Consider the following 16,640-nt stretch of genomic DNA (forward strand, 5'->3'; position numbering starts at 1 on the left):
TACGTACTTAGTTTCATGAGTTAGGTAATCAACCAAGCCGTCCTGTAGGCCTGTGTCAGGGTCATGCCATCCTCGTCAAATGAGCAGGGTATAGCCCCTCTTAGAAATTCTCTCGGAAGAAAAATAATAAATATAAAATAAAGACAACTTGAGAAATGTGTTACCTGGAAGATTTTCTGTTCTCCACAAGTCTTTGTGTAAGATTGTTGTGATCTTTTTCCCTTGAATATTTGGTGGAATCCATCAGTTGCCTCGAGTTTTCTTGTCGGAAGATTTTAAAGTACTATTCAGATTTTTAAATCATTCTAAGACTTCATATTTTCCTTTTCTTGTTTTAATTTGCATAAATTTTGTGGTTTTTTTTCCCTAGGAATTTGTTCATTTATTTTTTAAAGAAGATTTATTGGCCCCAGACTACACATAGAATCTGATCTTTTTAATTAACGGTGGCAGGCTCGGTGGAGATATCCCATTCTCTGTTACAGACAGTGGTTGTCAGTTACTTCTTTCACTAGCAATGCTGAGCCACCTCATGCTCCCTTCCCCATTCCCTTCCTCCCTTCCCCAGCCTGGCTGACTCAGGCAGCTCTTGGCTGAGACCCCTTCTCCAAGGCCCCCAGACAGGCCTTATTGCTCCCCCTCCCCTCACCATGTGTAACATTAACACTCGACAGTAAAGTTCTCTGTTCATCAGAGACCAGGTCTGTGGGGCAGTCGTGATCCATAGGCTGCTCACGTGCTGGGCCCTGCACTCTTGTTTTTACATGTCTTAAAATATCTAAATTTAATCATTGCTTGTGTATAAAAATCTTTTCCCAGTTTTACCATCTGAAATATTTCTTTTGTTGATTTCCCCCTTTCCCACCCCCAACTCTCTAGGCCAAAAGCTAGAAAATGCACAGAGCGTGAGTTCTTCAGAGCCCAGACTTGCTCAGGAGAGCAAAGGACATGAGAAGAAAGAGCATGAAGGAATAACAGTAAGATCTTTTCAGAATACACACGTGTGTCATTAAAAATAAACGTACCGACCACTGGCACGATACGCACATTTACTAGTGGCCGTGACACTATCTTTTAAAGTTTTTTTCCACTTAGATGTGTTTTAGGGCCAGGTGACCTTGAGACGTTTGAAAGATTTGCTCACTTTCTATGTAAAATTATAGTCACATTACAAAAATAGAACGCAGTAAGCATGAAAACAGAATTTCGCACCTGGTCTGTATGTGCACTTTCTCTTTTTAAGGACATCCTTGCCTGTCAAGCAGATGCTCAGACTCCCTATTCCTGGTATCACTGTAGGTTGTAGCCTTCATCTGACCCGAGTTCACAGATAAATGAGATGTTATGGTTTCTTTCTTTTTAAAAAAACGTAAAATGGCATTTATAGGTTTCTTAAAACACAAATAAAAAGTTTAAAGAAGAAAATTAAAAAGTAGCCCTAACTCATTCATGCAGATAATTCCTATTTATTCATTTAAAAAAAAAAACAAAACGTAGTATCTATGAATAGAACACTCAGACATCCCAGAAAAGTACAAAATACACACAGAAAGTCACTCCCTACTCTTCCCTGCCTGGAAGATATGAGTGTTCCTCGGTTCTTTTTTAACGGGCATATACCAGCTTTATACGTACATTCCATTTGTATGTATATTCTGAGTGTGTATTTCAACAGTCAGATAAACACCCGGAGACTCACCGCCGGCACAGAAACCAGAGCATCTTCATAGCTGTTGCTGTGCCTTGTGGGCGTCGTCTTGGTCCCTCAGAGAACAGCTCTGTGCTGGCTCTGTGTCGATTGTGTCTTTGCTTTCCTTTGTAGTTTTGCTTGAAATGTATGTCCCTCTAAACAATGCATCCTTTAGTTTCCCTCATTTTTAAGCTTTATAAAGGCGGTGTGATTACTTTGTTCACTCATTACCCTGTATTTACATGGTGGCACGCTGCCCTAGCTCATTGCTTTCTCTGCTGTTTGATATTCCACCGTGAGTACACCACAGTTCACTTTTCCACTCTCTTGTTAACGTTTAGCTTGTCCCCCCCCCCCCTTTTTTTTAATGAGAAATGAAGCTGTGCACATTCTTGTATGTGTTTCAAGATCTACCTATAAGATTTTCTCAACGGTGTTGTCTTAGAGTGGAACTGATGAGTCCCAGGGAAAAAGGACGCTCTTTTTTACAAGAGAATGTGTCTTTCTCCAGAGTGGTTGTACCACTTCTGTTTTGGCCAGCAGTGTGTAAAAAGTTTCTGTTCATCCACATTCCTGCCAACACTTACTGCTGTCAGATTTAAAATCTTGGGAGTCGAGTGGGTGAAATGGGATCTCATTTTGTTTTGCATTTCTCAAGTTGCCGATAAAGTCTTTGCTTATGTTGATTGGCCATATGTGTTTCATCTGTGGAGTGCCTACTGATGTCTTTTCCATTTTCCTGTTGATGTGTCTTTGTTATTTGTACCGATTCTTAATGTAGTCTGAATACGGATCCTGTATTGGTTACATTTCTGGTGAATTTCTTCCAATGTGTGTCTTACATTTTCACATTCTCTATGTTGTCTTTTGATGAATAGAAGCTCTTAATTTTGATATTCTTGATTATCGTTTTTTGTTATTAATTTTATGAAAATTAAAAAAAATTCATTTCTGTGTTTGCTTTTGGCTGTGCTGGATCTTTGTTGTTGTGTAGGCTTTTATCTAGTTATGGTGGGGGGTGGGGGCTACTCTGTACTTGCAGTGCACAGGCTTCTCACTGCGGTGGCTCCTCTTATTCCAGAGGACCGGTTCTAGGGCACATGGACTTAGTAATTATGGTCCATGGGCTTAGTTGCTCTGCAGCATGTTGGATCTTCCTGGTTCAGGGGTCCAACCCATTTCTTCTGCATTAGCAGGCAGATTCTTCATGACTGAGCCACCAGGGAAGCCCTGAAAAATTTAAAATATCAACTTGAAAGGGATAAGAATATTTGCCTTATGTTTATAAATGTTTCAGTTTTGTGCTCTATACATTTAACTCTTTCATCTGCCTGGAGCTGATGTTTATGGGATGGCAGTAGGGATCCAATTTCATTTTTTTCCCTACATGGATAGCCACTTATCCTGGGTCCCCTATACTGAATTCATTTTCCTTTATTGATCTGAAAATGCTACCTATCTCTCATACTCATAGATACTGCATCCCAGATGTTTGAGGCTTTGTTTTGGTGCTTCTTAAGTCATTGGTTACTTTGTCTGTCTTAATTCAGTAGTTCCACTACTTCCTCCTCACCCCCATCTAATGGAAGCTTTTTTTCCTACTATCTTCTGTCTTTTGTTGTTGCTGTTGAGAGGTCTTCTGTCCGTCCTGTTTGTTGTTCCTCACTGTTCTTAATCCTTGTCCTCCAGTTTCACTACAGAATATTTAGGCGCATTTTCTCTTGGTCTGTACAATTTGTCCTATTTTGGATATGCTATATGTGTCAGGCATCTGTGAATAATTGTTCTTCCATTGCTTCTGGAAAATTCTTGGTAATCCGTTCATCAAATATTGCCCGTTCTTTGTTCTCTCACCCTTTCCTTCTGGAGTTATGGGTAGAAATATATTTAGACTTTCTTATTCTGTGTTCTGTATCTCTTAAGCCCTCTTTCATATTTTCCATTCTCCTTGGCTATGTGGGTGCGTTCTGGGTGATTCATCAGATCTTTCATTCAGTTCAATAATTCTCTTCTTATGCATTTATAGTCTGCTGTTTAATGGTCCCATTGAGTTTTTTTGGTTCAACAATTTTATGTTTTGCTTCTGAAAGTTCAGGTTAACATTTTTCAAGTATATCTTGTAATCTCTCATGATCTCTTATAGTTTGTGCATTTTTTTGTGATTCCCACCTTTTATTCCTTTAAACTAGTCACAGATTACAGTTCTGAATTCTTTATCTGATTATCTGAAATCCTTGAGGGGTGGGTGGGGAATCTAAATCTGATGTTTGTTGTTTCTAAGATTTGTGTTTGGTGGGTTTTTAATTTCCTTTGGTGTTTGGTAACTTTTGATTGTGAGTTCCTAGCTGGCTAATCTGAATCTGCAGAAAACCTGGATTTCTGACGTGATGAAGTTTCACAAAACAGGGAGTGCTACTTTAATTTGGGACTCTGGTTCCTTTTGCCACTGGCAGTGGTAATATTAGATTAATGCCCAAGGTAGCCCCATTTCACTGCCCTGATTTCCGTGTGCTTTGGGTGGGAGTGGGAAGAGGGGCTGGGTCCCTTGAAGGTTTGTTTTACTTCCTGTGAGCCCCAGATTTTTATGTAGGTTCTATAGTTGGAGGATATTTCATCTTCCAGAGAGTCAGAAGCAGAAGAGCCTATAATCTGCTTTTCAATTAAGGAGATAGCCTGTGTATATTCCATTATCATATTAGAAATATATGCTTCCCAGGTGGCTCAGTGATAAAGAATCTGCCTACAATGCAGTAGACACAGATTCAGTTCCTGGGTCAGGAAGATCCCTGGAGAAGGGTATGGCAACCCTCTCCAGTATTCTCGCCTGGGAAATCCTATGGATAGAGGAGCCTGGTGGGCAACAGTCCATGGGGTTACAAAAGAGTCAGACACAACTGAGCAACTAAACAACAACAACAATATTAGGTACATATCATCCTTCTTTAAAGCTGAGTAGCATTTTTTTACATACTGTTAATCTTCTAAATATTTCATTCATGACCTACTTATGTGTTTTAGCTTAATGATTATTCTGTCCTTTAATTTTACATCTTAGTCCCTCCTTTTCATGTGTTTGCTTATTTAGTATTCATTCCTTTAGTTGGCTTATTGAATCCTGTGATTTTTGTACACTCTAAGCTGGAGAGCCTTAAATATACTATCTTCATTTCTGGCTCTATTCTCCATCTTGCCAGTCATGGATTTTTGTTGCACACTTATGGTACATTCTCTTTAGATATTCAGCCCAAAAATGGATATTAAAATATCAGAAACTTTCTCAAATTCCTCCGTCCATTGTCCATCCATCTGCCTTTCCTCCCTACCTCCCTTCCTTCTTTTGTCACCGTCTTTCTCATGGTCCCCTAGATTCATATCCTTATGTAATTTAAGTTCCATTCCCATGGACAACACTTATATAAGCTCTTATCTGTCATTCTGCAGCATTTTTAAAATTTGTCTTTTCTTCTCCTTTTCTATCATCAAAAGCCTTATTTGCTCATTCCTGAATTACCATCATAATTCCATAGCAACTTTCTTCTTAACTCTATTCCACAGATAGTAAGTCAACTTAACCATTTTGATTATGTTTTTAATCACAATCAGCTACTGTCTGGAACATATGGTTGCTCATTTTGTCAATACTGGGTTGAAATTCCTAAGCCTGATGTTGGAGGCGCCCTGGCAGGTGTGCTGCTTGTAGAAGGTGGTCATGTTTCCTTCTTAGCGTTTCCCTCTCCACCTGACTGCCCTGCATGGCCTGCTGTAATCGGCTTCTTTTCCTGCACGTAGAACTTGCTGATTTCTCAGTGCTTCCTGCCCTGAGCCCCTTCCTGCCTACTCTCTACCACCTCATGTCTGTAGCCTTGTTGAGCAGCTCTCCTGTCACTGTGAGCCGATCAAGGTAACACTTTCTTCTGCATACCTTTTAGAGAGAGTTGACTTGCATATTTTGCTAATGTACATTGTGATCATTTTGTGTAATTTGTGTATGTTTTGTCTTCCCACACCGGTTATGTAAAATGTAGGGTGCAGATTGCCTCCCAGTGTTCTAGTCCCATATTTAACCCATGGTCCAGTGCTGAGCAGTGCTCAGGGAAGCCTGCTGCACCTGTAACAAGGGAGGCATTGAATGGGTCTGGGTGGGGTTTACGCCCTCCCTGCCAACATGCTGGTGACTTATACCTCCTGGAGGATGATATCCATTATGCATGTGTACCCTAGCAGAGGTACAAATAGAACCTCAACATAAATGATTTCCATGTAACTTAGCATCCCTCCTCCATAGACCATGTTAATTGGATGCCAACTGATAAAGCAGAAGCCTTAAATTTCAGATCTTGGGTAATTTATAACTTGGTCACAGTAATTAGTGAACCCATATCCTTCCAGTGAAGAACGTCATTCAGTTTTTTGTTACTATTCTTACTGTTTGTTTGTTTCTTTTTCTTTAGACATATGGACTAGAAACTTAACAGTCTTGTAAAAATTAAAACTTTTCTGTAACCAGCGCAATCTTTCTTTCTATCTGAAGATCTTAGTTCGAAGAAGCAGCAGCCCCATTGAACTGGATTTGAAAGATGACTCACAGCAGATGCAAGGAAAACGTAGGGAGAGACAGAAGAGTAAGTACCAGGAGATGTGGTCTGTGTTCCTCCAGCATCAACATGGATAGACTTTGTTTCCTTTTGACCTTCTAACTCAAATGATATCATCTGAAGACACGATGTTGCGATACAGAACATTTTTATTCCTGGAATCCCAGGATAGATGGGTGGTTAATACCAGTCAAACATTAAACATTACCCAGTTACCTTCGAGAATTGTCTTTCCAGCCCTGGGTCTCCAGGTGAAAAGCACAATGAAGGCTGATGGCTGGTGAGGAGACAGGCCCAGAAGGAAGAATGGTCTTCCTTTTGGACGTTCCCCCAGGTTCGGAACACAAAGCTTCTGCAGTACCTTAACATCAGTGGTATAAGTATTTAAAATTTGACTGGGATGCTGAGATGTACCATTAGGTACTGTAATATGCAGCCCTAATACTCTGCTTCCCTGAGGTCCTCTGTCATGCCCCCTCCTTCTTGGTCGTTCCTGGTGGAGGGCAGAGCAGGAACTCTCAGGCTCCACCTTCTGGAGTCCCGGGACAGGCGAAGTGAGGGACCTCGCAGGTGACTGGGGCAGTTGTCAGTTCTCTGCATGTGAATACCTGATGGTAGATTACAAGCAGCAGGGCTGGGGGACTGTCAGCGGCTGACACAAAGGGCAGCCAGGAGGGCTACAGGCAGAGAGGGTGGGCACCCCGAGTCTGTGTGCGCCAGACAGGGGACTTAAGGGGCAGGCCGATAGAAGCGGTTCTGTGTCAGACTGAATAGCCAGGTGGGGCTTCATAGCCTTTGACAGCATCACGGTACCATGACATCGGAGCATTTCAGTGCTTAGTGGAGGAGATTCTCTATTGGTGGGATGCCTCATCCCCCAGTGATCCTAGGTGACTCGCCTAGGTTCATGTCTAGACATAGATTCTTCAGCCTGGAAGCATGAACCTGCCTTTGTAGTGGGATCAATTCCCATCCACCTCCTCCAGCCACCTCTGTTTTGTAGTTGAGTAAGTCAGGGTACAAGGTGTGAGGATGTGCTCTTGTGGGTACCAGGGGAACTCAGTTAAGACCTGTGAAGAGTCGGAGCCCATAAAGAGAACTCACATCCACACATGGGAGCTGTGTGTCGTTGACCAGGGGCCCCACGCAGGCCCCTGTCCCCAGGGGCAGCTGCTTAGGTCCTTGTGTGCCAGGACCATGGACATGCTCGTGCCCTGCCCTTGGCCATCTTGGGCTGTGTCTTCCGTCATTCCAGGTGACAGTGTGAGCAGTGACCCCACTCTGGGCTGCAGCACTGAGGCAGAGCTGTCCCTGAGCCACTGGCAGACCTGCGAGGAAGACCCAGATCTGAGCCCGCCTGCAGATACTGTGACCGACGCTGACGCCCGCCACTGGTTACAGCTCCGGCCCACGGATGCTTCAAACCTAACAGGTAAGCACATCCTTAAGACGAGGCAGCGGCATTCACAGGGTTTCCCAGGTGTGAGGACGCTAGGGCATCCTTTGGCACAGTGATGATGGGGGCTGCCCCCTCCCACATGGGCGTGCCCACCCCAGTCCCCCCACCCCCACTGGTCATAATCAGCGGCGGAGTCTCGGTGTCCTGTGTGCAGAGGGTTCTGAAACAGTGGAAGAACGGGGAGGAAGCCCATTATGCCCACACTCGCTGTCCAACACGGGAGGAGGTGGCTGATATTTAGGCCAATGCTTTGCCATTCCTGACCAGATTTGCTTTACTCTGAAAACAGAGAAAAGTGATTTCTCCAACTTACATGTGCCACAAATCCAGGAGAAGTTAAAGAATTTGAATACTTACCTATTGCTGCTTTCTTTAACTTTGGTGTGGAATCTTTGATGCATGCAAGATAAGTTGTGATACATGTTATGGACCGGTGAGCCTGCCCCGAGCGTAAGAAGTAGAATAGCTCCCCCACCAGTGAGACCCCCCAACAGGGGGGCCCCCTTCTCAAGTCCTTTCCTTCTCTTGTCATCTCATGTGAATACTGTGACCCTGTCCACAGTGGTTGTTTTTAAATTAAATTATTTTTTGCAATTATTTAAGTTTTCTTGGGGTTTTTAATAACCATTCCCACTTCTTTATAAAGTGTTAACCACAGTATCTGTCTATTCAAACAACATATCATTTAATTTTGGTTTTAAGCTTTTTAAAAATGTCGTCATATTCTGTATTTTTTTTTTTTTTTTGCAACATTTTTCCCTTGAGTATTTGTAGTTCTAAGATTCATGAATAGGTTACAGAGCCGAACTTTCTGGGATGGCATCCAGGCTCTGCCAAGGAGTTGCTGGGTGGCTTTGAGCCAGGTGGCTTTGACAGAGAGCTGGCTTTGGGCTCTCTGTCCTTCAGTTTCTCTTTACAGTAAAGTGGGGATACTAATAGTCCATGTTATAGAGTTGTTGGAGGAATCAGTGAGTGAGCCTCTACGTCAAGCGCATAGAGCAGATTTAGCTCTTCATATGCACGCACACACGCATGCACGCCCACGCATACACGCATATCATGTGACCCTGGGAAAGTGAGCCTCTTTCACTTCAGGTTCAGTTCCCTGGCCTGTCACACAGAGGGCACCAAGAGAAGCTGGGTTTTTGTTTTGCTTGGTTTTGGTGAGAAATTGCTGGGAGAGGCCAGTGTTCTGAGGAGCTCAGCATGGGAGGTGCCCACCACGGCCACATCCCTCCTGGCCCACCACGTTCCCAGGTCCATAGACATCCTTGATGAGAACCGCAACAGCAAACCACAAAGCGCGTGTTGAGTAAAAAGTGGTATTAAACCACTAAAAATCATTTTAAAATTAGAAGTAAAGGCTAAACTTTTAACTTAGCCTTTTTTTTTTTTAACTAAGCAAATTGGTTTTCATAAATTACAGTATACATTTTAACCAGTCTCTGTGTTTTGGGAAATTTCTAATAAAGTAGCATAACACCTTCATAAAATTTACATAGAAAAATGGTGTTAGATAAAAATCTTTTATCTATGAGATAGAGAAGACCAAGAAGAATGATCTTAATGTGCACTTAATGTTTATCTTTATTAAGACTGGAAAAACAAACCAGTTAACTGTAACAACTGTGAACAATGCATTGCCTTATAATGCTGTATGTGCCATTCTCAACAGATAGTGGACATTTTTGGTCTAAATGTTCACCTCTGCCCATGAAAGAAGCCTTGTAAAGTCAATGAGAAAACAGTTGGCAAAACCAATGTGCTTACTTTTATAACTTATTGGGTAGTAATTGGTGCTTCTCAAATTTGTGATTCTTTCATTATAGAAATGATGAAAATCATTTCTATAATATATATAATGATAATTTCTATAATACATATAATACAAAATCATTATATATAGAAAATAAATATAATAATTGTGAATAATAATATCATAAATTTTCAAAGGTTTTAACAGTTTACAAAGAACTTTCAGACATCCTCTTTGATTTTTATGGTAAGCAGGTCAGGTTATACAAATTCTGTTTGAGGGGTGGAGAAGCTGAGACCCAGAGAAATCATGTCATCTCACTGGAAAGTAGGCCCCAGCATTGGAACTGGCTTCCAGAATGTTTTGACTCCATTTGCAAAGTTAGGCCCACTCCTTTCTTCTACGCTGCTGTTCAAATTACAACTGCCAACCCCATTCAAACTATTTGAGAATTATCGATACACTTATGGAATCAGTGGTTTCTTTGGGTCCAATATTCAGATTATCCAAGGGGAATCATCATCATGGTACTGCCGAAGACTTTAGTACATTTTCAGTAAGCTGAATTTGCCTAAACAAGGACCAGCTTTAATTACTTTTATTGAAGAGAGAGAAAATTGGGTGATTACCTCTTTTGTCTGCCTTCTGGAAGGCTTAGCTCTGATCCCATCTCAGAGTGTGCCTGGTATGCTCGGTCTAATACACTTGTGTGAGGTAATTTCATATGATGCTCTCTCTGCTGTGATTAACTCCTCCAGATACTCAGCTCTTCTTTGAAATCCTAATATTGAGAATCAGTACACTCAGTTCAATAGTTCATCTTGTCATGTGTGAAAAGGACAAACCGTAATATGATAAGGTTTATGGATTATCACCGTTCTGAATTTAACTTTCTGTTCTTAGGAGAAAAACTTCTTTGTTAAATGAACAAAGCAAACTCATGTTACCCTGATCTCTAGGACATGCAAAGCGAGCAATCCAACAATTTGAATGTATCTCCATTTCTCACTGAATAATCCTACCAGTTATTAAATGCTTGGAATAATAAACTGCCTCTAAAATCTTAAATTCCTTTATCATTGGCCAGCTAGCAGTTTAGTTTTGTATTTGTTTTCTTATTTAAATCATTTCATGCTTTCTGGAAATGACAGTTAAATTTATAGTGGACTGCTTCAAAACGTGTCTGGGATTTGTATGGCAAGATATGGAGACATGGAGGTGACTGTCATGAGGAAGAAGATTTTAGAAATAGGCACGGGGACTTCCCTGGTGGTCCAGGGTTTAAGAGTCTGCCTTGCAATGCGGGGGACACAGGTTCGATCCTTGACCTGGGATGATCCCACATGTTGCAGGGCAACTAAGTCTGTGTGCCACAACTACTGAGCCTGTGCTCTGCAACAGTGAAAAGCCGCTGCGATGAGAAGTCTTGTGCACCACAACTAGAGAGGAGCCCCCACTGTGGCTTAACTAGAAAATTTTCATTGTTCCCAATGAAGATCCAGCGCAGCCAAAAATAAATAAGAAATTTTTGAAAAAAGAAATATGGACACAGCATGCCCCATAGGAGGGCACATGGGGGTCGGTCGCCTAGGTTGGTGGGTAAGTAGGAAGAGAGGAAAACATGGGCAACGTCCTTTATCGCCATTTGCACAGGGAAGGGAGGGCAGGGCGGACTAAGCAGACTGGGGGTCAGCTGGTTCAGATCATTTCAGCCGAGTCTGAAGCACAGACACTGGCCCAGGCTGCCAGGTGCCAGACCCTGGAGTGATGAGGGCACCGGGGCATCCCCTTGTTGGTGAGAGCTAGACAGAGGAAGGTGGTCAGGATGCTTGGGTTGGGATTGTGAGGTTTACAGGTGAACGACATACTCCCTGGTGAGTTGTTTGTCATCTCTAGGAATTGTCAACCCTGGAAGTGGCAGCCCCTCCTGGCCAGGGAAGCCCCAGATGCCAGAGTATCAAGAATCCAAAAATAAGAAAGTAGAATTGACTCACATGTAAGTTTTGTTCAGTTGAGCTTATGATTTTCAAGAAGTGGGTATTTATAACTCTATAGAAAAGCTATGACAAACCTAGACAGCGTATTAAAAAGCAGAGATATTACTTTGCCGACAAAGGTCAGTATAATCAAAGCTATGGTTTTTCCAGTGGTCATGTATAAATGTGAGAGTTGGACCATAAAGAAGGCTGAGTGCCGAAGAATTGATGCTTTTGAACTGTGGTCTTGGAGAAGACTCTTGAGAGTCCCTTGGACAGCATGGAGATTTAACCAGTCCATCCTAAAGGAAATCAGTCCTGAATATTCATTGGAAGGACTGATATTGAAGCTGAAGCTCCAATACTTTGGCCATCTGATGTGAAGAGCCAACTCATTGGAAAAGACCCTGATGTTGGGAAAGATTGAGGGCAGGAGGAGAAGGGGACGACAGAGGATGAGATGGTTGGATGGCATCACCAACTCAATGGACATGAGTTTGAACAAACTCCAGGACCTGGTGAAGGACAGGGAGGCCTGGCATGCTGTAGTCCATGGGGTCGCAGAGTCAGACACGACTGAATGAGTGAACAACAATAGCTAAGTATTGATATTGCTGCTGACCTCATCTCTTATTTAGCAAATAAGCTTATAGTCTAGAAATACTGCTTTTGATGCTATAAGAAATAAAAAGATTACTAAGCCATAGGCACAACCAACTGAAGAACTTACTGAGAGGACAGAAAAAATAAGACATTTATCCTGATAAGGACAAATAATGGGATAAGTGTGATGAGACTTATTTAAAGAGAGTTTTAATCACAGAGATAGACATACGGACTAAAAGAATGGAATATAAAACATATACTGGATACATAAGGACATGGAGTCATGGTACATGAAAGAGGTAGCCTTCCAGATCTGACAAGAGAAGGATGGGCTGCCCAGTCAAGCACGCAGAACATTTAGCCAGTGGGCAGAAAAGGGGGCAGGATCCCTACCTCACACCCTGCCTGCAGCTGAGTTCCAATGGATAAATAACTCAAATGTAAAAAGGAAAATTTAAAACTTCTGAAAGAAAATATTTTCTAAAAATCTAAGACCTTGGGGGAGGGAAGACTTTCTTAAAATGAGATGAAACAAATGACTGATCATAAGAAGGTGCTGTCATTAATTCAACTCCAGCATAAATAAAACTTTCTTTTCGTTGTCAGAGAGACTTTTAAGAACTGAGAGTTAGCAGAACCTTGAAGGTTAAGGGCCAGCTTCGGTGCCTCTTCTTTTCCAGGTACCTATTAGATTGAAGATACATTTTTTTTTTTTTTTAACATTTTTGGCTGCTCTGGGTCTTCATTGCTGCTCTCAGGCATTCTCTAGTTGCAGCGAGTGAGGGCTACTCTTCGTTGGAGTGTGCAGGTTTCTCATTGCAGTGGCTTCTCTCGTTCTGGAGCACAGGGTCTAGAGTGCAGGCTCAGTAGTTATGGCCCACAGGCTTAGTTGTCCTTGCACACCTGGGATCCTCCCAGACCAGGAATTGAACCTGTGTCTCCTGCATTAGCAGGAGGATTCTCAAGCACTGGAAGTCTAGTGCTACATCTTAAGATTCAGTTAGAAGTTTTCAACACTTCACTTTAGTGGAGGAAGGGTCAGTCGTGTTGCCCCGCTTCAGGGATGGGATTGCCATTGGCGATTGGTTGTTCACAGCTGGTTTTTGACTCCAGGACAGTGCATGACAGGAGAGGATCAGTCAGTAAGTACTTCAGTTAGGGGAAGAATCAGCTTTCAGCTGCAGGCTCTTGTTTGATTTAGCTAAAAACAACACATTTTAACCTTTTTTTGATAGTAAAAAATATGTATGGTTGAGTTTCAAAATCTCTGTTAGTATATTTATCCCAACCCTGCCTCTCAATGTTGTTACTGAAATCCTTTGACCACTTCTGCTTTGAATTATAGCTTCTGCTTTTAATTATCCCTGTTACCTGCCACCAAAACTGTTTTTGCATGAATGGTTTGTCAGCATCTGTCACTGCACACATTTTTGGAATCTCCACCAGGCTTTGATCTGTTTTGAAAGTGTCAAATGTTCTAAAGAAAAATCATGATGATAAGTACCAAGAGATTGGTTGCTCACCTTGGAGATCTTTAAGTGAATGTTACATGTCTGGGAAGCAGATGAGAAAGGCCACAGTGATGGTCAACAGAGTGCCAACCTGCTGTTTCTCCACTTAAAAAAAATTATTTATGTATTTGGCTGTGCCAGGTCTTAGTTGTGGCATGCGGGGTCTAGTTCCCTGACTAGGGATTGAACCTGGGCTCCCTGCATTGGGAGCATGGAGTCCTAGCCACTGGACCACCAGGAAAGTCCCCTGTTTCTCCACTTTTTAATCATCAAAGTCTAGGCCTAATTTTTCTGGTCCCAGAATTAAGGTGTTTCAATTGAGCTTTTGGCTTTGTGCCTTTTCAACTCAAATGGGAAAATCATTTCCAAAGCACTGGCCATGCTTCATCTATACTCCACCAAACCTACACAAAATTGCTGCCATGTGAAGTCGCCATTTGGTTGGCTGCCTTATTTTACCAATCACCGAGACTTATTTCATGACTAAAATCCTTTGTACATTTGCTAAGTTCTAAACTTCAGGTTGCTCCTGTATGTGAGCATTGTGTATTGTGCCTGTATGTGTTTGGGGAAAGATGATATAATTTTGTTTGCAAGACTTCCTACTTTAATAAAAAGTATTTAATGTCTCTGAAACATTTAGTAAGTATGAAATAAAAAGGTGCTCTTAGGCTAGCATACTGGAGAAGGCAATGGCACCCAACTCCAGTACTCTTGCCTGGAAAATCCCATGGATGGAGGAGCCTGGTAGGCTGCAGTCCATGGGGTCACTAAGAGTCGGACATGACTGAGCGACTTAACTTTCACTTTTCACTTTCATGCACTGGAGAAGGAAATGGCAACCCACTCCAGTGTTCTTGCCTGGAGAATCCCAGGGACAGAGGAGCCTGGTGGGCTGCCGTCTATGGAGTCCCACAGAGTTGGACATGACTGAAGCGACTTAGCAGCAGCAGCAGCAGGCTAGCATACTAGCTTGCTCATGAAAAAGAAAATGAACTGTTTGGTATTTTTAAGGTGAACGTGAAATTTTCAGAAATCTCTCAAATCCCAATTTTTAATTAAGTGCCGCTTCACTGAGGAACCATCTACATGTGAAATGTCAGCATCTGTTCTGTTGCTTATGCCACAAGTGGAATCATTTTGGGCAAAAACATTTCAACTCATTAAAAATTTTTTTTCACGGTAATGTTGAACATGCAGTCATTTCAAATACCTCGAAAAGACTCCCTGTATTTTTATAATGTGATGGAGGATGTTACCTAGAATTTTATCACTGAGGAATAAATTTTTGGTGCAGAAGGGGGATCTTTCCACAAGAGAGAATAATCGTTGGCAGGTTGCAGGGAGATGCAGGTGGTAAGGTATCTGACCTCTGTTTACTTGGAGCCATCACTCAAGGGAAATCCTGTCATGACTGGAAGGCTGAAGGCTGATCTCCACCTCAGATGGCTGCATTGTGGGGGTGATGCTTGGGGATGGAGCAAAAGTCTAAGTCGTCAAATCTCCTGACTCTTTTTTAACCCCTTAGGGGGTTAAAGACTCATCGCTTTCTTCATGAGAAAACTATATGCCATATGATGCTGTTTGTTCACTTGGGAGCTTAGGTTTATTTGTAAGGTTCGTTGAAGCTTCACCAGACCTTCTCAGACCGACAGATGCTTGATACCGTGCTCATTTGACAGACTAAACATCAGGAGGATGAGCCTGAGGTTTTGTAAAAGTCAACCTGAGAGTCCAGAAGGTCCACAATTTGGCTTTTGCTATCTATACAGGCGCAGTGTGTGGGATTCAAGCACGGATTATATGTGTCTCTTCAGTTCAGTTCAGTCGCTCAGTCGTGTCCAACTCTTTGCGACCCCATGAACCACAGCACGCCAGGCCTCCCTTTCCATCACCAACTCCCGGAGTCCAGCCAAACCCATGTCCATCAAGTCAGTGATGCCATCCAACCATCTCATCTTCTGTTGTCCCCTTCTCCTCCTGCCCTCAATCTTTCCCAGCATCAGGGTCTTTTCCAATGACTCAGCTCTTCGCATCAGGTGGCCAAAGTATTGGAGTTTCAGCTTCAACATCAGTCCTTCCAGTGAACACCCAGGGCTGATCTCCTTTAGGATGGACTGGTTGAATCTCCTTGCTGTCCAAGGGACTCTCAAGAGTCTTCTCCAACACCACAGTTCAAAAGCATCAATTCTTTGGCACTCAGCTTTCTTCACAGTCCAACTCTCACATCCATACATGACCACTGGAAAAACCATAGTCTTGACTAGACGGACCTTTGTTGGCAAAGTAATGTCTCTGCTTTTGAATATGCTGTCTAGGTTGGTCATAACTTTCCTTCCAAGGAGTAAGCGTCTTTTAATTTCATGGCTGCAATCACCATCTGCAGTGATTTTGGAGCCCAGAAAAATAAAGTCAGCCACTGTTTCTACTGTTTCCCCATCTATTTCCCATGAAGTGATGGGATTGGATGCCATGATCTTCGTTTTCTGAATGTTGAGTTTTAAGCCAACTTTTTCACTCTCCTCTTTCACTTTCATCAAGAGGCTCTTTAGTTCTTCTTCACTTTATGCCATAAGGGTGGTATCATCTGCATATCTGAGGTTATTGATATTTCTCCCAGCAATCTTGATTCCAGCTTATGCTTCTTCCAGCCCAGCATTTCTCATGATATACTCTGCATAGAAGTTAAATAAGCAGGGTGACAATATACAGCCTTGATGTACTCCTTTTCCTATTTGGGACCAGTCTGTTGTTCCATGTCCAGTTCTAACTGTTGCTTCCTGACCTGCATACAGGTTTCTCAAGAGGCAGGTCAGGTGGTCTGGTTTTCCCATCTCTTGAAGAATTTTCCACAGTTTATTGTGATCCATACAATCAAAGGCTTTGGCATAGTCAATAAGGCAGAAATAGATGTTTTTCTGGAACTCTCTTGCTTTTTCCATGATCCAGCAAATGTTGGCAATTTGATCTCTGGTTCCTCTGTCTTTTCTAAAACCAGCTTGAACATCTGGAAGTTCACGGTTCATGTATTGCTGAAGCCTGGCTTG

General features: G+C 42.3%; 1 protein-coding gene across 1 annotated transcript in view; it reads left to right on the forward strand.

Moving 5' to 3' along the window:
• Positions 1-16,640, forward strand: part of RALGAPA2 (Ral GTPase activating protein catalytic alpha subunit 2) — a 269,547-nt gene that overhangs the window by 109,340 nt on the left and 143,567 nt on the right. Inside the window, exons 19-21 of the mRNA XM_027559590.1 lie at positions 880-977; positions 6,222-6,312; positions 7,541-7,717. Of these exons, the coding sequence (XP_027415391.1) occupies positions 880-977; positions 6,222-6,312; positions 7,541-7,717 (366 nt within the window). The remainder of the gene's footprint in view (positions 1-879; positions 978-6,221; positions 6,313-7,540; positions 7,718-16,640) is intronic.

The sequence above is a fragment of the Bos indicus x Bos taurus genome, chromosome 13, assembly GCF_003369695.1.
Source record: "Bos indicus x Bos taurus breed Angus x Brahman F1 hybrid chromosome 13, Bos_hybrid_MaternalHap_v2.0, whole genome shotgun sequence".
NCBI lineage: Eukaryota > Metazoa > Chordata > Mammalia > Artiodactyla > Bovidae > Bos > Bos indicus x Bos taurus.